The sequence below is a fragment of the Chionomys nivalis genome, chromosome 24 (assembly GCF_950005125.1).
Source record: "Chionomys nivalis chromosome 24, mChiNiv1.1, whole genome shotgun sequence".
Lineage (NCBI taxonomy): Eukaryota > Metazoa > Chordata > Mammalia > Rodentia > Cricetidae > Chionomys > Chionomys nivalis.
The window spans coordinates 37,322,207-37,344,203 of NC_080109.1; the positions used below are offsets into that span (position 1 = coordinate 37,322,207).

Here is a 21,997-nt window from a genome sequence, read left to right on the forward strand (position 1 = left end):
ATGTGTTAGATAATAGCATCCAATTGCACTAATCACTCAATCACGTTTCTCAACAGAGGTGACAAAACAAAACTGATGTGCCTTAATTGGGTGGCAGGCAAGTTGACAAGAAGGTGCAAGTCAGGCAGGAAGAGGAAAAATGGGGAAAGAACTTCTATCTGGAAACGCCCGGGGTTCTTTACAAGTAGGAAACAGAACTTCCCCTGAAGGCTGAATAAAAAGAAATAATGTCAGGCAAAGAATGTGTAGAAAACCCAAAAAGATGGTTTTTAGTCTCAGATATACACATCATAATAAAACCTTGTGATTAAAAAGCTGTCACCATAGTATGGAATTGGGGCATTTGATTTCTAATTGTAAGAAATTCTATTTATGACAAATGGCACAGTTCCCTGGAGTTGCCCAGGATGAGGGGTTGGCTTTTATTAAAGGTCAGTAAGAACTCTGATGTCACAGCGAAGTGACATTGATGTTTAACACAGCATTAAGAGTTGCTCATATGATATACCCCAAGGCAAAATTTGATATTGTAGATAGCTTCTTAACTTTGGAAATATTCGAAATGTGTGTATGTGTGCATGTGTTTTTGTGTATTTGCATACGTATGTATGTATGTGTGTGGGTGTTTGCTTGTATGTTTGTGTGTGCACATATGTGTGTATGTGATCAAAGGCACTGATGATCAGACACTTAAACTTTCCAGGCCAGTGTGAAGTCGAGGTTTTAGCATATCAAAATATTTCATTAGCATCACATTGCAGAAGCCTGAGATTGGACGATGAGATGAGATTTTCCCAGTTGTCCTGGCAAGTTCCCACTTTTTAAAAGACTGCCATTTGCGATATTAATTTGGAAAGGAAAATACAGCAGGAAAAAAAGTTAAGAAACATAAGGTGCATGTTTCTTCCTATCGCAGCCAATAAGCTGTCTCCAAAACAGACTGGCAGGCATTCTAAAGTGCTACTCAAACAAAAGGCAGGGACCATGAGAATAGAAGCCTCCCCCACCTCCACCCAGGGTGTTGGAACAGAAGAGAAGCTTTCTCTTCTCCCTGTTTCTCCCACTCCCTTACACCTCAATATGATTGGGAAGTAAAGATAAAACCTCCTGAGACAGCACCCCTGGTGCTTAGCTGAAAGCAGCACAGCCCTAAGCTAAGAGACGGCTGTCTTTGCCTTTGATTAATTAGTTTACAAATCCTGAGAGCATCGGCTGTATATTCAGGACTAGTGAGGATTGCTGGGACAACATGGGAACAGTTCAGAAGATAAAGGATTCCAAAAACAAAGCAAACACAGAGACCCAACATCCTCTCCTTATCCTCTTATCAAATGTGAGAGCTAGAATCTCGAAAGGAGTCTCCAAGGTCACCTTCTCACTACAGCCATAGCAAGAGGGCTCCTTTTAACCTGCATCATTGTTCTTCCTGAAAAAGGAGGCCAGAACAGCAAGACTTTAGAATTGCCCAAGCATGGGGACGGCACCATATTTTGTGTGATTTAAGTTACCGTTTAGCATACGCTACACTAGTGTTTTATCTGCCACTCAGAAAAATAAAACTGTCAACTATGTTCCTAAGATATGGCAATAGTAAGGCACAGCCTAATTTCAAAGCCATTAAAATGTGAAAAATGCACACTTTGAAACTGATGTAATATAATGCTTAACGTCTCTAAGCTGCAACTTCCTCGCCCATTGCTCTTAGCACAGTGTGGACAGAAGCTAATTCTCCTTGCTGAGGATATAAAGGGATGAAGTATAGTAGTCGGGGTCGCCATATTCCATCAGGCTTGACTATTACTCCTGCTGTTGTTTCTTAGACTCTGCTGGAAGCAAGTGTCTTAAGAACCTGTCTGGTGGGTCATGCAGGGACCAGTGTTTTTTTGTCTGATAGGTCATGGGAGGACCAGTCCACATGCACACTTGTTATTGCAGCCCACTAAAAATCTTTGAAGATTGTTACTAGAAAGATAGTGACAGGCAAAATCTTTTCCCAGAAGAGCAGGATTGGAGAATCACAGACAAACCACCAGGAAGTGGGTCTGGTCCCCTCATGGCTTTCCCACAGGGTCTTTCTTTAAAGTTTCAGCTGCCTGAACTTCTCTCGTGGCCTCTGAGCTGGTTTCAGCTGAAGGACATCTGCCTGCATGTCCCGATTCCTCGCAGTTATTTCCTACCGTGTGTGCTGCCCATATACACAGCGTGTTCTTTACATGAAACACTGTACTTGACTTGCATATAAAGAAAAGAGGGAAGATGGGAAGGGGTTGAAACCTCCATACTCATAAAACTTTTCAGATGTTGACTTGAATCAAATTTTATCAGCTAAGTAAACCTATTTTTCAGGTGCAAAAGAAAACGTCGGTGCTATTTTCCTGCAAGTGAAACACTCACTCCAGGCTGAATGCCTTTGAAATGCTCTTGTAAAAAGTGTGATTGGTATCAGCTGTGAGGACAGGGTGACCAATATAGAAATAATGAGACGGAGAGGCCTGCAGGCAGAAACACCACAAAGACTGTGATGAGTCTGTGCATGACTGAAGATCAATATGTTCGGAAGACGACGGAATGGGCTTCAATGAGGGAGAAAAAAAATGACTGAGATAGCTCAAGTGCATGGAGGAAGACCAAGAGGGACTGAAAACCAGGCGTCTGCCAACACCAACAGTAGGGATACAGTGATAGCCCAATCCTCAGATGCTCGCCTGTGTACAGCCAAGGTAAAAGCAAGGTATGTGTGGGAGGGAGGAAAGTTGTTGAGTTTTTCTGCATCCCCAACTCTGTCTCTCCAGACTGCTCTTCAGCCATCCAGTCAACAGTGCTACATTAGCTCTAGCATGAGGACACCTTTCTCTGAAGCTTGGCACACAGTGCTTACTCTATTAATGAAGTCTTGAAAATAATGACCAAGCTTTCTGTCTCTTAAACCAAATATCCATGCTGGCTGATCCACATCCATTTTCCCACCACCTTGTGCTTTCTGTCTTTCCCTTAGAGGCATTTGTGAGGGGGTATACGCCAGGGCTTTCATTTGAACCCTCTGCCCAATGGTCTGCAGACCTGCTCGTAAACACTTCTTCACTTAAAGCCATCATGAGCCTACACCTCACAGTGTAGACAGACAGTGCTTCATTCATTCCGTGAGATATTCTTCCTCGACTCCCGCAAAGAATACAAGATGCACTTCCTTAAAAATATTTTTGCTAAAAGTAAATGAATGAAACTAGAAACTAACAAACTGAGGTGACAAAGGCCTAGAAGGACAAGCCCCCTCGTTTATGGATGCTAGCTCTGAATTGGGATGGCAATGTGCTGTGCTCTTCAATTTCCTTTGGAGTTGTTGGTCAGTGGAGTTCACGAGATCCCCAAAGCGAATATAGTCTATTCTTGCTACCCCTGGTGCCTTCCAGAACGCAATAGTAAGACCCTATTGTTGAAGACATCACTCATTGCAGACATAGGATTTGGAGGAGTTGGCCTGGCTCTGAACTGGAAGACTGCTCACTGAGGACCAGCTCTCGGAGTTTCAGAAGTCATGCAGGCTGTCAACAGAGTAAAACAATCAAAGCTTGATTTACTGTGGCATCAACAACGAGCAGCATGGAAAGTTATTCAGAAAGGAGGGATAGTGGCATTTATATTCTTAAAGTAACCAACAGTCACCCAACTGGACTCAAAGGCCATTCAGTAGGAGAGGGTCCATGCCTGGAACTATAAATTTAGCCAACTACCTGTAACTGGTGAAGCCATGGAGCCTAGAGGAGCTCATACTTTTGTCAGCTTCCTAATCCAGTATACTTTCTAGCTGCATTCCCAGTACTTAGCTTTAGACTACCAGGTGAGTGCAGCTTAAACTCCTTATCAGAGAAACTTCTTTATTGTCATCTCCTGCATACAGAAATCATTACAGAAAGCCACGATTTGTCAAATTGCAGAAATCAACTGACTGCGAGATGCCAGTACCCCGTTAATACACTGACAACACAACCCCAAACAATTAAAGGGAACATTGTAGAAGCGGGGAGGAGAGATGATAAGAGTCAGAGGACCAGGGTTGCTGCTACGTGATAGTATCCTCTAAAACGATAAAATAAAATAAAACCAAGATACAACAAAGGGAGTAGGGGTGGATCTGAGAGAAGTTGGGGGAATAGTTGGGGATGAATATGATCAAGATACATTATATAAAACTCTCTGAGAGTTATATATACATTTCTAAGAAATATGTTTATTTTGGCTATAAGTTATAAGTAATTTTCTGTTTTTCTCTTTATCCTTTATACTTGCATAGGAAAGATATTACAAATTTTAAGATGACCATGTGATACTATTTTAAATTCCTTTTGAAATACTTACAGTTACAGAAATCATCAAACACCAAAAATTAGTCTTTAAATACACTGTAAAACCGTGGGAACTCACAGAAGTAGATCTGTTCCACCTTGGCTAAAGGTCAGAGAGTTCAGACTTATTCTTGTTCCTTCACGGCTATATGACTCAAGTTTTGACCCAAGGTGTGACTATTAACAGGATGTTTTGACCAAGGGTGTGGTTAATTGATACCTTGGGTACTGAGAAGGTAATTACTTTGTTCCTTGTATCTTGGTAAAGAAACCTCTTGCCTCCCCCCTTCTCTTTGGATTGGAGTGCATAAAGCTTATGAGAAATAAACGTTAGATGAATCTCAGTATTTACCAGATGCTCTCCCGACTCTATCAGTTGTCTCTTGTCTATCACTTTCTTAATCCTCATGCTTCCTTCCAAGCACGGACCAATAAGCAAGCCAGGACCCGACTGATGCTGTCTCCTGGATGTGGGATACAGCAAATGGTCCCAACAGCAAATGGCCTCCAATGTGGTGCATAGAGATAAAACCTCACATAATCAGAATAATAAACTAAATATCACATCTGCCTTGCTTAAGCGTGTTTTCATGGTATTATAGGGATCAACTATAATCTTTTACTCTCTTTTTTTCTTAGAGTAGAAGCTATTTTAATTGAATGGGGCTTAACTAATACTATGAAAAATAAACAGGCATTAGTCTTTAGTGAGAAAATATGCACTACTGTTTCAGAAAATAGATTTGGCCTCTGACCTTACCAGGTTTAAATTCTACAGGCTAGTTCAAATAAGTGTATTTATAATCTCCGTGTGATAGACTCAATCAATTGCATTAGATGCCGGAGAGCAGTATATTACAGGTGACACACTAAAGGTGTTGACCTACCATGACTCTAACAGGACAATTGATACATGCCAGCTTAGTAGGAATCAAAGCTTAAAGATCAACATTTTGGAAAGTTTATTCAATACTTGATTGGCCCAAGCCTAGAAGACAGAAGACACTATGGTGGGAGAGGTAGAAGACAAGGCCTTTCCTCTCATGGCCAGGAACTGAGCGGGCAAACCGAGTCACACAATCCCCTTTGTTTGGAAGACACACCCCGGCCCCTGGCATTCATATATCCAAAGAGTCTGGAATATTTGGATGGAAGCCACTCTCCGGTCCCTGGCATCCATATATCCAAAGAGTCTAGAATGTTCGGGTGGAAGTTCCACCCGCAGTCTCCTCCCCTGGAAGTTGCCTCAGCCCAGACTCCATCCCTGAGAAATCTTGCCAAACAATGACCCCTGCCCAGAGATACTCAAGACCATTCCGAAAGGATATTTTAAACTGTTCCCCCGCCCAGAGAACAAATATGTGGTTTTCCAGTTTTCCTTTCCCATCTCTTTTCTGGGAGGCTGAAAAGCCATCCAGGAGCATTTGTATCCATTAAACCTGGACTTTATCAAATTCGGTTTGATTTGGTCTGATTTGGGTTATTGCTTTGGCAGAAAGGCGGAACTTTCACTAGGAGGTTCCATCAAGGGGCTGTTTTTCTCACCAGCCCCGGGCCAGGTGGTGGGAAAACACCATTGTCCTCGGCACCCGCTCTCTGCCAGGCTAAGATCAACTCTGACGGGTAAGTCATCCTTTCCAAGTCATTGCCTTAGAGGCCCAGGGCCTCTTATGATTTTCAGGCTGTCCTGAGAAAGACACAGCCATGGCCACGCCGGGCTCCCGACCTGTTACTGGGACGAGCACCTGCCTTGTCCTGTGGGTCCCTTTACCAGAAGATGTTCTGTTTAAGGGAATTTCTCACACCCTTTCTGTTTTATGACCCCCAAGCCTACCACAGTGAATGCATTGCACTAGGCTTCGGGTCCCAGCATAGACGTGTGAAATGGGCACCTGCCTGTGGGCCCATATTTCGATTTGGCACAAAAGCCGTTAGCCCAGTCTGAGCTGGTCATGTAACTCTGCAAACAAACTGTCTCTGTTTAACTATAGCCAGGATGTGCTGCTCCTAGTTTCTTTTGTTAGAATGTAGATTACCTGAGAAGAGATGTTGACCAAAGCTGATGATTTAAGAGTTTAGAGGTTCGGTGCTTCCCTTCCTTTGTAATTTGGAGGATGTCTTATAGAGATGCTACCTGACTTGAGCCCAGGCACCTGGTTGCCTAGGAGACAGCCTAATGTGTTTCCCCCCCACCCCCCACTCAATTCAGGGGATATATAAGATGTTTGGAAAATAAAGAGAGATCTGGCTTTTTCCATGATGACCATGTAAGCTGTGTCAGTTTTATTCCTCGTGACTCCGTTGAGCCGGGTTAGGGAATCTGTGTTGGACCCACACAGGCTCCGACACCTGCCTTTTACAAAATCTTTTTAAATTGGGGCTACTGACATCATGAGTCCTTAACACCTAAAAATTTTTACTGGCGTGGGGACAAGTAAACAAAACCCCCATATGCCCATGATTTCTGGATACTGAGCTCCTGCGCCCCCTTCCCCCTCCATCTCACTTCTCCTTCTGTTTGTCTGTATCTCTGCACTTTTCTCCCTCTCATTCCTGGCATATGATCTGCTCACACTGGGATTCTCCCTACAATGAATCCATTCTCCCTGACCCCCTACTCTGAGCTACATAGCTCTTTGATCTTTATGTCTCTGTTCTCCCTTACAGCATCTGCTGATCTGACCCTCAAAGGGACCACCTCTGTGCTTGCCTGACTTCTGCACTGCAACCTGCTCCAAGATGTTTAAGTTGGTCAACTGACACAGGTTCCTGGAAAATGTTTTGTTCCTTTATTTGTTAATTTATAAGTGTAAATAATATAGCTCACAGTATGCTTGTTTTATGTCTGTGTGTCTATGTGTGCTTGTTTTAAAATCTGTAAAACATGTAACTCCAGATTACAATAGCTCTGGAAAAATACAAACACATAAATAGCCACCATTTTTGTTGAGATCAAAATGGAAACCTCAGCGCCATCTTTGGTAAGAGTACGCACATGTACTGACCTTACCTATGAAACATTCCACCCCCAATATACTTTGGCTTACTAAAATATTCCTTCTAATCTTCTTGCCTCTACTGACATTGATAAGCTGTGACTGATTGGGTAAACTCTATGTCAAGATTTAACTTGTATGTCTAATTTAGATACACCTGACAGGTGTTGGTACCCTGAATCTCAAGTGCCTTTACATATATGAATGTATGGCATTTAACAAAAGAGTTTCTTATGATAGAGAGACATGCCGGCTCGCGCAGCATCCTATAGCTCCTCCAGACCTTTCTCCTGGAGGCTTGTCTTTAGATATGGCAATGCCACCCACACAGCAAAAGCTGCCTTTCATCTCATCTGCTGCCTGAAATGGATGGAATTACACCAGGGGATGGATCATCTCATCCTACCAAGATAGGCAGATCAAATCCTTCCCCCACACTAAAATCTGGCAGGTCTCCTGGGCTCAATAGCAAAAAGCAAATACTGCCTCTAAGACTGATGTTTTCCAAAGACCTCAGAGAGACTTGGAAAGTTTAAAAAACAAAACTGTCTCATTTCTTCTCATTTATTTTTCCCTCTCAGAAACTGTCTAATGGCATTTGATGGCTTAGGTTCCTACTGGTAGTTAGCTACTACATTAGTTAAATTTCCTTCTAAAAGTACAGACAGGTGTGCCTCTTTCACAGGATTCAGCAGATGTAACTTCACATTTAAAAGTTTTCAGTTTCCTTTGTCTTCTAAAATGTTCATACTTTTTAACCTACAGTCATAGCCTTTTGCTTCGACACTAAGGTGTAAATCTGTTCCAGCTGCCTTACAGATGCCTATAGGTTTCTGGGAGAATTTCTGCTGCTGTATGAAGAAATACTTTCTGGTGAAAACTAACAGCCTCCAGAACCCATTTTGACCCCACCCATTTTTGAGCACATTTTACAGGTCACTCTTTTTGCCTGGGCTAAGAACAACTTACAGAGGGCCCTTCAGATAATGCCAGCACCTATATCAGCTCCTGGGACTTTATACCATTGGTACCACCTCGCCAGGCTTAAATGGGTACCTACCCAGCAACTAAAATCTGTTTTGTTTGTTTGTTTGGTTGGTTGGTTTTTCGAGACAGGGGTTTACTGTAGTTATAGAGCCTGTCCTGGAACTAGGTCTTGTAGACCAGGCTGGCCTCAAACTCACAGAGATCCACCTGCCTCTGCCTCTGCCTCCCGAGTGCTGTGTTTAAAGACGTGCACTACCACCACCTGCTTTAAAATCTGGTTTTAAAGGGCATATGTGCTCTCCTCTTACTCATTCACCCTTGCCTCTCCTGTGCAACCAGGGTACTTCTCTGTCCCATTTTTTTTTTCTGGCAGTCAATCACCCTTACCAAGGCTAACCCTGTCATAGGGACAATAATAATAATCTATTTTTTTTCTCCTAGCAACCTGCTTTCTCACCTCCTTCAAGAAACAGATGCCTGAGGTCTACAGGATGGATACCTCTCCAGCCACACCTCCCGCTGAGCATGAGCCCTCCCAACTCTCTCCTCCCCTATGCCCACAGGAAGTAGCCAGACTTGAACCAGCATCTACATACTCAAAGAGTCTGGAATGTTTCAATGGAAGTTACACTCTAGCCCCTGGCATTCATATATCCAAAAAGTCTGGAATGTTTGGGTGGAAGTTCTATCCCAAGCCTCCTCCCCTGGAAGTTGACTCAGTCCAGACTCTACCCCTGAAGAAGCTTGCCAAACGATGACCCTCCTCCCCAGAGGTACTCCAAACTACTACCACAGGGTATTTAAGCTGTCCCCCCAGAGAACAAACACATGGTTTTCCAGTCTTCCTTTCCATTCTCTTCTCTGGAGTGGTGGTGGAAAGTCACCCAGGAGCATTTGTATCCATTAGTCCTGGGCCTTTTCTAATCTGTATTGATTTTGTCTCATTGGATTATTGCTTTGGTGGAGAGGCTTATTGAGGTATTGAAACTTTTCACCCTTCAAGGGTACACCTCCATATTCAAACACCCCCTTGTCTTAGTCACTCTTCTATTGCTGTGAAAAGACACCATGACCAAGGCAATCTATAAAACAAGGCAGTTAATTGGAAACTTGCTTGTTGTTCCAGAGGGTGAGTCCATGACCATCCTGACAGCGAGCTCAGTAGCAGGCAGGTAGGGAGGTCACTGGAGCAGAAGCTGAAAGCATACAACTTGTTTACAAGAAACAGAAACAGAGAGTGGAACTGGGCCTGGTGTGGCCTTTGAAGCCCCAAAGCCTACTCCGGTGACACACCTCTTCCAACAAGTCCACACCTCTTAATCCTTCCCAAATAGTTCCACTAACTAGGGATCAAGCACTCAAACACATGAGACTATGAAGACCATGCTCATTCAAGTCATCATAGTCTTTCTTCTCTCACTTGTCAAAGATACTTTCACTGTCCTATGTCAACACTTGAAGAATAGACCTTTTACACATGTGCATTGGGGGTAGTTAAGATCCAGACCTTAGTAAGCATCTTTGTTAGAATATTATTAGTCAAGAAAACATCAGAAATAGTCACTAAGTTGAGGCCTCATAGAATAAGTATGAGCTCAGTGGTAGAGTGCTTGCTTACCATGAGTAAGTTTAGGGATGTAGCTCAGTGGTAGAATACTTATTCAGCATATGCAAAGTCCTGGATTTGATTGCTGGACACAAGAAAAGCCAAGTACCCCTTTCAGCCTTCTGATTCTCCAGCTCATTCACTGTACCGATTCTATGCATTTTGCTGCTAAGTCAAAGGATGTATGCATCTTCATTTTGTTAGTTAAGATTCTACACACAACACTTCTGGCATCTCGGTGATTGCTCCTCTGCTTAGAAGTCACAGAATTATTATTTAAACCTTGTTAAAGCAAATAGGGAGGTGATCAGAAAATGTAACGAGATAATGACAGGAATTGGAGGTAAGAGGAACCTGCAACAGGAGTGCAGAGCCAAGAGAAGGTAGAAAGCACCTGCCCCCTTGGCACCTTCCTGTCTCTACCCTGCTCTCTATCTCCGGCTTCATCTTCACTGACTCTCACTGCTGTTATGGGTAATCTCACAGAACACATGCGGGACCGAGTTTATGTGCTCTCATTTCACGTCACTAAAGAAATGAGAGACAAGTTTCTTAGACTCAATGAACAACTGATAGAGAAGAGAATTCTAACTGGCCTGGATTGATGCCATTACTTCCTTCGAAAATCTGTTGAATGGAGAACAGGGTTTCCTGGGATCAGTGGATGGTGGAATGAACATTTCTAAAATATAAATCTCAGACCTTATAAACCCTTTAACGTCCACTGTGACTGGTCCTTGTGTTATCTGGGTTCTCGGCTCTTCCAAAACACAGCCAAGTAACTATCATATCCTTTGTAATATGTTGCTTCCCATTATTGCACACCCAACTACCTAAATTATTATTTCTGTATCAATGCAGTCTTTTGAACAAGTGTTTTAATTAGGGTTATCAGTGCTTTGATAAAACACCATGACCAAAAGCAAGTTGGTGAAGACAGGGTTAACTTGGCTTACACTTCCCACCTTGTAGTCAGTCACTAAGGGAAGTCAGAGTAGGAACTCAAACTGCAGAAATCTGGAGGCAGGAGCTGATCCGGAGGCCATGGAGGGGTGCTGTTTACTGGCTTGCTCCTCAAGACTTGCTCAGCCTGCTTTCTTATAGAACTGGGGATCATAAACTCAGGGACTGCCCCACCCACATGACCTGGGCCTTCCCACATTAATCACTAATTAAGAAAATGCCCCACAGGCTTGCCTACAACCTGATCATATGGAGGCATTTTCTCAATTGAGGTTCCATCTTCTCAGATTACTCTAGCTGTGTCAAGTTGATATAAACTAGCCAGCACAACCTGTTTCATTTTTCTATTAGTCAAACATACCTCCCACTATAGAAGAATGCATGTGCCATATGGAATTCCTTTTGTCTCTGATATGAAAGTTCTGGAAATAATAGCCTCAGTCAGCATGAGAGCCACCTATTACTCGGCCTCAAAGCTTAAATCAATGATGTATTGCTTCTCAAAATAAATTGAAACTCTAAAGAAAGTTTTGAAAACTGTACACTAGCATGCATCTTTTACCATTATTTTTTGCCTCACCTTTGTCCTTCCTAAACTGAAAAGATCAGGATCTTTGCTTTATAAATTTTAGTGTGTGTGTGTGTGTGTGTGTGTGTGTGTGTGAGAGAGAGAGAGAGAGAGAGAGAGAGACTATTGCTGTTTGTGTGCCATGTTGTGTACACAATAGTCACAGGACAATTCTGGAAGGTGGTTCTTGCCTTGATCTTGTTAATGTAGAGTCTATCTTACTGGACTGTTACTCCCAGCCAGCAGCCTGATTATTCTGTTTGCATCTCCCCACTTGCTGTAGGAATGTTGGAACTGTAGATGTGCCACACTCCTTCTAGGTTCTGGCACGGTGCTGGAAGCATGTTTCAGACTCCACATATGGTGACAGATTAGGAGGCAAAAAGGTTAAATCTAGAGTCCAGATTATCATCTTCTAAAGCTGTATCCTAGCTTTATCTACCTTCAAATGGTGGCGGGGAATGGGAAATCAAGCCCTCAAAAAACATACAGGGGACATTTCAAACCCCAGCTTTAATGGTAGGCATCACCCAAAGTTTTGGATTTCTCGCTTCCAAAACTATAAGATCACAAATGAACAGTAGTTCTCACCTGAAACCTGTAATGATTTTAATAGCTATCCCAGCACACAAATGCACATCCGCACATTTCAGCTGGTTCATGGTGGCAACAAATCTCAGGAGGAGAGTGAGTGAAATCGAAAACCTACGTTGTCTTCTACCTACATTGACATCATAAACTTTTGACTTCAGAACACTTGATACAGCCAGTAATATGACTATGTATGCAAAAGAAGTACTAATTCTATGTCAAGGCTATTTTTAAAGCAATTACAACCAGTGAGGAAAAAAATACTTATAATTGAACATTGGAGAATATCATGCCCTTCAAACTACAACCCAAAAGAATGAAGCTTAAGCAATATTATGTTTTAGGATAATAATGTGTTGAGTAGAAATTTTGATGGATTGCACCAAGATTGCAGGAGGACTAGATAGCTGCATAATAGCAACTGTGTAGGCATTGTACATTATAGCAATTTCTAGAGATTTCCAAGGCATGCTAAGCAGGCAAGAGAATAAGTGAGCAGTTATCTACAAACATTTGCACTAATTAGGCATGTGTTCATCACCCTGTTATTAAAGAACATCTGATGGATAGAATTCTGCAAAATGCACATCACCATATGCCCCACGGTATCCGTTCCTATGTGCTGTACGAGTCTGAGAAAAATCACAATGCCCTTCACCCAGATAAAACTCAGGTGTTGAAAGATCCTTCTAACTGTCAAAGTGCTATTTTCTCATTAATAAAGCTTGGTAGAACAATTGCTTCTTCCTACTAACAAGAATCATCTCAGCAGTAGTGTGACTTAGAAACAGGTAGAAGGAAAATCTAGGCTGAACTGATCTGAAAACAAAAGAAATCTGTTTGAAAGTAATATTCTGCTAGGTAGGCTGCATGCAAGCTTTGCATCCTGCGGTCATCTGCCTTAGCAAATGTGCCTCAGTCGCCACACACTGGCTCGGAGACACTGCCAAGCCATCTCCACACTGATGAGACTTTCAGATGAAGACTGTACTCACAGTCACCATCCAGATGCTTCCAGACTGTTGAAAGGTGAGTCACCCTTCACAGGGACTGCTGTTTGCACAACACCTTCTAGAACGAGTTTCCTGGGACTGTTTCGGCGCTTCCTTTCCCCTCCAACAAATACTCCTTTGAAAAGAGCCACATTTTTTTTCCTGAGGTGCTGATTATGGAAGTCAAATAAATGTCATGGTGATGAAATTCCCACACAATTTCCTTATTCAGTAGTTCAGTCTCGAATTGCAGCAGACCTGCTATTCCGCCTCTGGAGCGCTGCCTGAGAATGCCTGCCAATCAAGTTAACCTGCTAATATGAAGTTGCCAGGCTGCAAACTTGACTTGCTCTCCAGCTAAGAGAAGCACTGTGCTCGTGAACTTATCAAAGTCAAATATGAACCCAAACAAGTGAGAGAGATTTGGAAACTCGGTACGCCGTGGCCCATTGGTATTAATGGAGTTAAGGGAGCCCAGGACCCTTTTCTGGAAGTCTATGCAAGGCCACCTGCTTTAGCTTTTTCCTTCCTGCTGTGAATCCATTGATCAAAACGGCTGCTTCTAAAGCCATTAGTCTTTTTCAGTAATTAATTTTGAGTCGCCAAGGGGGACTCCAAATTTGAATGTATACAGTGCTAATATTCATTGATTTTTCTCATTTTAACTAGCATTTTCTTGGACACCTTAAATATTGCTTTTATTTAAAAACTCAAATAGGCATTTTACCTATTTTCTCCAATTTTCAGATGAGAAACAAACAAGCAAAGTCAGAAAAGTTTACACAGTGCACCAAGGTAACTGGGGAGCCACTGGGGACAGACTCCCTGTTTGTTATTACTGAGCCTATGCACACTAGCCCTGAGTAGTGATACTCATATGGAGGACAGTACAAAGAAGCTGAGACAGCTGCGCAGCCTGGAGGTTCAAAATCTCCCCCACAAGCCTTAGCCCTTTGATCCCTATGATTTTTCTATTTTCATGAAAAATAAACATTTTACAATAAAAACCCACAACAGTTTTTTGTTTGTTTGTTTGTTTGTTTGTTTTGGAGGGGTTGGGGTTTGAGACAGGGGTTCTCTGTAACTTTGGAGACTGTCCTGGAACTCACTCTGTAGACCAGGCTGGGGTTGAACTAACAGAGATCTACCTGTCTCTGCCTCCTGAGTGCTGGGATTAAAGGTGTGTGCCACCACCGCTCAGCCCCACAACCCTTTTTTTTTACACAGGAGCGCACACATTGGATAACTTTCAAATTATTGAAACCAGGTTTTACTCTCAGAAACTAAATGTTCTTTAAAGTCCATAAATATTTAGGTCTTCACATACCCCCAACGAGTGCTCGTTTTTATCATTAAGATATTTTCAAGGTCACTGCGTGTTTCTCTCTGAAAATAGGTTCATTTTTTTAACTGAGATTCCAGAGACTTAGCTTAACTATCTAAAGATGTACGGCCTATGGAACTGGATAGGTTTAATAAAAAGCTAAACCGGCAATAATAGCTAGGAAGAGGTATAAGGGGACTTCCTGGCAGAGAGAGTAAGTAGGAGGAGGAATTGAGGCTCAACAGAGACAGGGAGAGACATAGGGCCAGTGGGAGATGCCAGGGGCCAGCCAGCTTGACAGACATGGGGAAGCAGGAAAGGACAGGCAAAATGAAAGAAAACTAAAAAGCCCCAGGGCAAAATGTAGACGAATAGCAACAAGCTAAATTAGGTCATACAAGCTAGTGGGACAACCGTGACTAAATGCTGAATTTTCATAATCAATAAGTCTCCATGTCTTTATTTGAGAGTTAGTTGGTAGCCCAAAGAAAATTCGAACTATGGATAACTAGTGAGTATTGGCTCTCTCTTTCTACAGCATGAGTCTCAGGAAATGAGCTCGGGTCCTCAGCAAGCACTTTTACTCACATGGCCTGCTCTGTAGCTCTCCACATTCACTTTTATTTGCAAACATGACTTCTTTGATAGACACGTGCATTGTCAAAAATTTAGATATTTTTATAATCTTCTTATAATTCATATTTACTAAATATAGTAGCAAGTATATAAATAATAAACATTTCAAATCTCATTACCAACAATTATTGTTGATATCTTTCTTCTTTCAGATGGAGAAATGCATTTTTAAAAACTACAATATAGTATTACCATATTTTCTTTTTTTCATCCAGTTCCTTGTAGATAATTTTCTGCAAAATTAAATATCGTTTGGTCACATATTTTCAGTAGCTATTTAGTATGCCATCATTTGAATAGAGTATAACGTAATTAATAAGCAATTGTTGGACACAAAGTTGGTGACTTTTTGTTACCATAACCTGGAACTGCTAGGCCGAAGTGTAACACATATTTCCCGTATGTTCATATACCCCCCACCCAACACAGACTTGGCATTCTGTTTCAAATGTTTGTCAGTGGGAACGTTCAAATTGTAGCTGTGCACCTAATCCACCTGTCCTGCGTCCACTCCTCCTGACGCCCACCTGATCAACACTGGCATACCTCCGAGAAGCATATGGAATTCGTCACCCATTTTATCAGCCCTTCCACGTCCTCAGAGTGCCGGGATAATGGGTTGAGCAGGTCAGCTGGTGCAATAAGGTGGACAGATTAAAAGAAAAAAGGCACTTAGAGAAACAGATAGTTTGAGGGAAAGGACGCTCATGTGGCTAAGTGCTCACCAGGGAGCCTTCTCTCTCCCCCTCGCTGCTGAACGGTGCTCTTACTGAATTGACAAAGAGGGCACGGGTTCATAAATAGATTCTAACAGCACTCTCAGAGCAACCCAGTTCAATTATCATGAATTAACTTTAAAAACAGCATTACTTTCCAGCATCTACAATGTGCCCAAGAAAAACAACATACTTAGAAGTTCCTTCTCCATCATTAAACTTCTCTCCATTTGCTTGAAACCAGGAAGTAACCTTTACAGAAAGGCTTCTTGCTTCGTAGATGGGCTGCTCCCTGGTCTTTGGAATTGTGTACTAAAGACTGTCTCTGTCTGGCTGACTGGACAGAGGGTCTTACGAGGGAACAGTCAGAGAAAAATCAATTGCTTGGCTGTTCCGCCTTCATGTTCAGGGTCCTTGGGTTTATGTAAAGGTATGAATTTCAAGGGGTGACTTGACAATCTATAGTTATAATTTAACAGTTTGTACTTTAAATATTCAGACCCCCCCCAATGTGTGTTTCATTCACAAGCTTTCTTCTTGGCAGTGATATACTTCAGAGAAAAAAAACAATGTAAAAAAATAAATCCACCAAAAATAATATGAGGCAGAGGAGATGATTCTGTGGACCCAAGATTTAGCTGTGCAAGCCTGGCTACCTTTGCTGTGTGTCCGAAACTGATGAAGGCGCTCCATGCAGTGCTGTGCACCTGTAATCCCAGCACTCCCATGGTGAGACAGGCAGTAGAGACACTCAGAAACTATGAGGCCAACTGGCTGCTGGCTTTGAGTGTACAGCACAGTAGCCAGCAGCATCAGAAGCAACAAAAGAGACAGGGCCGATAAAAGGTGGAAGGTGAGACTCTCAAAGGTTTCCTCTGGCCTCCACTTGTACACTGTCATCTCTCTCTCTTCTCATCTCCCTCTCTCCCTCCCCTCCCTCCCTCCCTTCCCCCTCTCTCTTTCTCTTTCTCTCCCTCCCTTTCTTTTTTCTCTTTCTCTTTCTTTCTCTCTATCACAAGCACACACACACACACACACAATTTAAAAGTTGCAAATCGCGTGGCTCTCTCCTCTCCCCGTCATGGCTTGTGCCCGTCCCCTCATATCGGTGTACTCTGAAAAGGGGGAGTCATCTGGCAAGAATGTCACTTTGCCAGCTGTCTTCAAAGCTCCCATTCGACCGGATATTGTGAACTTTGTTCACACCAATTTGAGGAAAAACAACAGGCAGCCCTATGCTGTCAGTGAATTAGCAGGTCATCAGACCAGTGCTAAGTCTTGGGGTACTGGCAGAGCTGTGGCTCGAATTCCCAGAGTTCGAGGTGGTGGTACCCACCGTTCTGGCCAGGGTGCCTTTGGAAATATGTGTCGGGGAGGCCGCATGTTTGCACCAACCAAAACCTGGCGTCGTTGGCACCGCCGAGTGAACACAACCCAAAAGCGATACGCCATCTGTTCTGCGCTGGCTGCCTCAGCCTTACCAGCTTTGGTGATGTCTAAAGGTCATCGTATTGAGGAAGTTCCTGAGCTCCCCTTGGTAGTTGAAGATAAGGTTGAAGGTTACAAGAAGACCAAGGAGGCTGTTCAGCTGCTTAAGAAACTTAAAGCTTGGAATGACATCAAAAAGGTCTATGCCTCTCAGAGAATGAGAGCTGGCAAAGGCAAAATGAGAAACCGACGACGTATCCAGCGCAGGGGGCCCTGCATCATCTATAATGAAGATAATGGTATCATCAAAGCCTTCAGAAACATCCCTGGTATTACTCTGCTTAATGTCAGCAAGCTGAACATTTTGAAACTTGCTCCTGGTGGGCATGTGGGGCGTTTCTGCATCTGGACTGAAAGTGCTTTCCGCAAGTTGGATGAGTTGTATGGCACTTGGCGTAAGGCTGCTACTCTCAAGAGTAACTACAACCTTCCCATGCACAAGATGATGAACACAGACCTTAGCAGAATCTTGAAAAGTCCAGAGATCCAAAGAGCCCTCCGAGCACCACGCAAGAAGATTCAGCGTAGAGTCTTGAAGAAGAATCCACTGAAGAACCTGAGAATCATGTTGAAGCTCAACCCATATGCAAAGACTATGCGCAGGAATACCATTCTTCACCAGGCCAGAAATCACAAACTCCGGGTGAAGAAACTGGAAGCAGCAGCAGCAGCACTGGCTGCCAAATCAGAGAAGGGGACTGCAGACAAAAAGCCTGCAGAAAGTAAGAAAGAAAAGAAGCCTGTGGATGTCAAGAAGCAGAAGAAGCCTGCAGGAAAAAAGGCTACAGCTACCAAGAAACCAGCAGCTGAGAAAAAGCCAGTAGAGAAGAAACCAACTAAAGAAGAGAAAAAGTCTGCTGCTTAACCTATTAAAATTTCATTCCATTGAGCAAATAGAGACAGCCTATTTGAATAAAAACCTGATCAAAGATGCAAAAAAAAAAAAAAAAGTTGCAAATCGCCTAAGCCCATTCTTAAACTAGGGGGACTATCAGAAGCAGTTAAGATTTGTCCTTCAAACTATGCACCCATCATGGTTTAAATGAAGAATGACTTCCACCCCTACCCCACCACAGGGATGTGTTTAAACTCTTGGTCTCTAGTTAGAAGCTGTATGGGAGGTTATAGAAACCTTAGGAGGTATAGCCTTGTTGGGGGAAGGCTTTGAGGGTTTACATTCTTGCCACACAGGAGGTAGGGCAAGGATATAAACCCTCTATTTTTCTGCTTCTTGTGTGGCATTAAAATGTGACCAGTCAGCCTCTTGTTCCTGATGCTGAGCCGCTGTGGCTTTCTCAGCATTATGGATTCTAACCTCCTGAAACAGGAAGCTAAAGTAAACCCTCTCTTTCTTGAGTTTCTTTTGGGGATGGTATTTTATCTCAGCAATAAAAAAAAATGTAATTAATCCAACATCTCTGCACATTTGCCTGTACTTCACAGTGACTTCCTGGTGTCTCCAGCTACTGCCTCAGAGGGGTACATTCTATTCATCTTAGAAACATTGTTCTTACCAATTGCCTTGAAATTACAGGTTTATATCTTAGTTAGGATTTCTATTACCATGACCACAGCAATTCTTAAAAAGATAAAACATTTAATTGGGGTGTCGTACATTTTCATAGACTTAGTCCATTATCAGCATGGCAACTTTCCTTAATCATGGAGACAAATTCCATAACTCCTTTCTTCCATCCTTAACTCTAAAGCCAGACCATGTGGCTGAAGTACCAAGTTCTGCTGCTCACATACCTTCCTCTTGTTCAATTACATCTTAACCAGTTTTTGTTTTTTAATGATGACCTTCACTGCTTAAAATTGGCTGTCCTTGACCTTGCGTTATAAACCAGGCTGGCATTAAACTTAGAGATTCACCAACCTTTGCCTCTGGAGTGCTGGGATTAAAGACATGCACCACCATACCCAGCTCCAAGTGTTTCTTTAAGTTTTCACAAGTTGAGTATGCTCTTACCCTGATATCACTACTACCTTTATGCCATTTCTTAATCTGTTTATCTCCTAAATGACGACAAACATCCATAACCCACCAAAGGACCAAAACCACCCACACCACCTCCTGGGAATCGGGTGTTGTGCTTTCTATACTGCCTTCTGTTGTCTGTGGGTGATGGCAAATTTAAGGAACCTGAGAAAATTGAGATAATGGTCAACTCCTGGGAACACTAGCCATAACATTTGTTGCCCAGTCTCCGTGCAATGAGAAAATGTGAGGGTTATCTACAGTCCTAACTAGAATAGTCTGTAAGGCTGGACCAAGGCTTAGCCAGCAACCTTGACGCTATTCTGGATATAGAACTCTGAGGAAACTGCAAGGTACTCTGAGAAGCTGGATCATCTGGGTCACGTGTTTTCATTGGTGTCTGTCCCCTTGATCTGAGAAATACAAACTTTCAAATGTAACATACGTACCTGCATTAACACAATATGGACTGTGCATTGTACATAAGCAAGCCCAAATATATTTTTTTTATATTTGAGCAGCAAAATATACATCACATGTCTTGTCGTTTGTCTAGGTTTATTTCTTTAATTCTGTAGCCAGGATTTTCAGGGTGTCTTTCCCAATCAAACCTGATCTCTAACAAACTTGAATGAATCCACAGCCTTTCATTTTCTGTGGAAACAGAAGCATAACCTCTTCCTCAAAGCAATACATTTTCAGACTTTCATTTAAAGTAAAAGCATTCCAAAAGTATCCGGGTTGGTTTAATTAAGCACTTTCTCTTACAATCCCATGCCTCTCATCAGCTGTCATTCAATCATCAGCAATCAAAAATTTCAAAGTCAGCAAGATACAGGATCCAGACTCCCTGTATATTTTCCACCTTTCTATAGCTGATCCGTTCTTTATTATTTTATTTTCTCTTTAAAGACTTTATTATTGATAAGCTATTTTTCTATGATTGTCTATACCCATTTCTTTTCTTTTGTAAGTCTATGTTTAGAGTTTTTTTTCCATCTGGATTTGTCTTTGCTGAGCACCAGCAGTATTCTCTGTCCATGTGAGACAAATATTAAACTGCCAGGTCAGTCACCATGCAACTCAACTTAACACAGAACACTGGCACTTGGTGCTGGCAGCTGGCTCTAGCCCACAGGCAGCAGCCAGTAGCTGCACCACTGTATGCCGAGCACCAGCCCACCTGAGAGACTGCAGGACTATAAAGTCACATTTGGCTCCTTGCCCAGAAGGTTTTTTTTTCTAACTTTCTCAGGCCCTATGTTTGGACATTTGACCCCCACCTTATTGGATACCATATTATCATATGTAGACAGAGTTTTTATGGACTGCCAGCTCATAAAAATGGCATGAAGATTTATCAATTATGAAAGCACAGATTATAGCTTAGGTTTGTCCAACTAGCTCTTTTTACTTCAACTAACCCATTTATATTAACATACGTTTTTGCCTCATAGCTTTTTACCTCTCTTCCATCTTGTACCTCTTGTTTTCTCTCTGTGTCCTCTGACACCTCTCCTGATGGAGGAAGGTCATTGGTTAAATAATAAAGAAACTGCCTTGGCCCATTTATAGGCCAGCCCTTAGGTGGGTGGAGTAAACAGAACAGAATGCTGGGAGAAAGAAGCCGAGTCAGGAGTTGCCATGATTCTCCCACTCCAGACAGACGCAGGTTAAGATCTTTCCTGGTAAGCCAGCTCATGGTACTACACAGAATATTAGAAATGGGTTAGATCAATATGTAAGAGCTAGCCAATAAGAGGCTGGAACTAATGGGCCAGGCAGTGATTAAAAGAATACAGTTTCTGTGTAATTATTTCGGGGCATAAGCTAGCCATGCTGGCGGCTGGGTGCCAGGGACGCAGCCCTGCCGTTCATATTTCAACAGAGTGGCGCCCAACGTGGGGCACGAACCCACGACCCTGAGATTAAGAGTCTCATGCTCTACCGACTGAGCTAGGCTTGACAACTGTTTTGTTATATGTAATCTTACTATGTTAAAGTGAAAGCCTTTCTTTTTTGTTTAAACAGAAAAAGGGGAAATGATGGAGGAAGGTCATTGGTTAAATAATAAAGAAACTGCCTTGGCCCATTTATAGGCCAGCCCTTAGGTGGGTGGAGTAAACAGAACAGAATGCTGGGAGAAAGAAGCCGAGTCAGGAGTCGCCATGATTCTCCCACTCCAGACAGACGCAGGTTAAGATCTTTCCTGGTAAGCCAGCTCATGGTACTACACAGAATATTAGAAATGGGTTAGATCAATATGTAAGAGCTAGCCAATAAGAGGCTGGAACTAATGGGCCAGGCAGTGATTAAAAGAATACAGTTTCTGTGTAATTATTTCGGGGCATAAGCTAGCCATGCTGGCGGCTGGGTGCCAGGGACGCAGCCCTGCCGTTCATATTTCAACACCTCTCCTGTTCTCTCTCTGCATGGAAGTCCTGCCAAACCTCTTCTTGCCTAGATATTGGCCATGGAGTTCTTTATTAAGCCAATCAGAATGTGCCTTCCCACATTCTTCACATCTTCACAGCGTACAGAAAGATTATTCTACAACATAGAGGTTTAGTCCCTTATCATTATGGTGTGTCATGGTGGTGAGAAAACAGACATGGAGCTAGAGAAGTAGCTGAGTGTCATATATCTTTTTGTAGGCAACAGAAAGTGGTCCCAGACACTGACGTGGTTTGATTATATGAGACATGAAAGCCCACCCCCACAGTCACACACTTCCTCCAACATTACCACACCTACTCCAATAAAGCCACACCTCTTAATAGTGCCACTCACTTTAGGGGCCAGTTTT

At 42.6% G+C, this 21,997-nt stretch overlaps 2 protein-coding genes across 6 annotated transcripts in view; one reads left to right on the plus strand and one right to left on the minus strand.

Annotated features, from left to right (window-relative positions):
* LOC130865925 (EGF-like and EMI domain-containing protein 1) overlaps window positions 1-21,997 on the minus strand; it is a 639,134-nt gene that overhangs the window by 393,973 nt on the left and 223,164 nt on the right. The window lies entirely within an intron of this gene.
* Window positions 16,777-18,141, plus strand: LOC130865926 (60S ribosomal protein L4-like). Its single transcript, XM_057757085.1, has one exon. It carries the CDS (start codon window positions 16,804-16,806, stop codon window positions 18,073-18,075), a length of 1,272 nt encoding a protein of 423 aa, XP_057613068.1. The 5' UTR covers window positions 16,777-16,803; the 3' UTR covers window positions 18,076-18,141.

Bases quoted from the DNA above. Each gene is read 5' to 3' on its own strand.
- LOC130865926 (XM_057757085.1), top strand. From the start codon at position 16,804: ATGGCTTGTGCCCGTCCCCTCATATCGGTGTACTCTGAAAAGGGGGAG.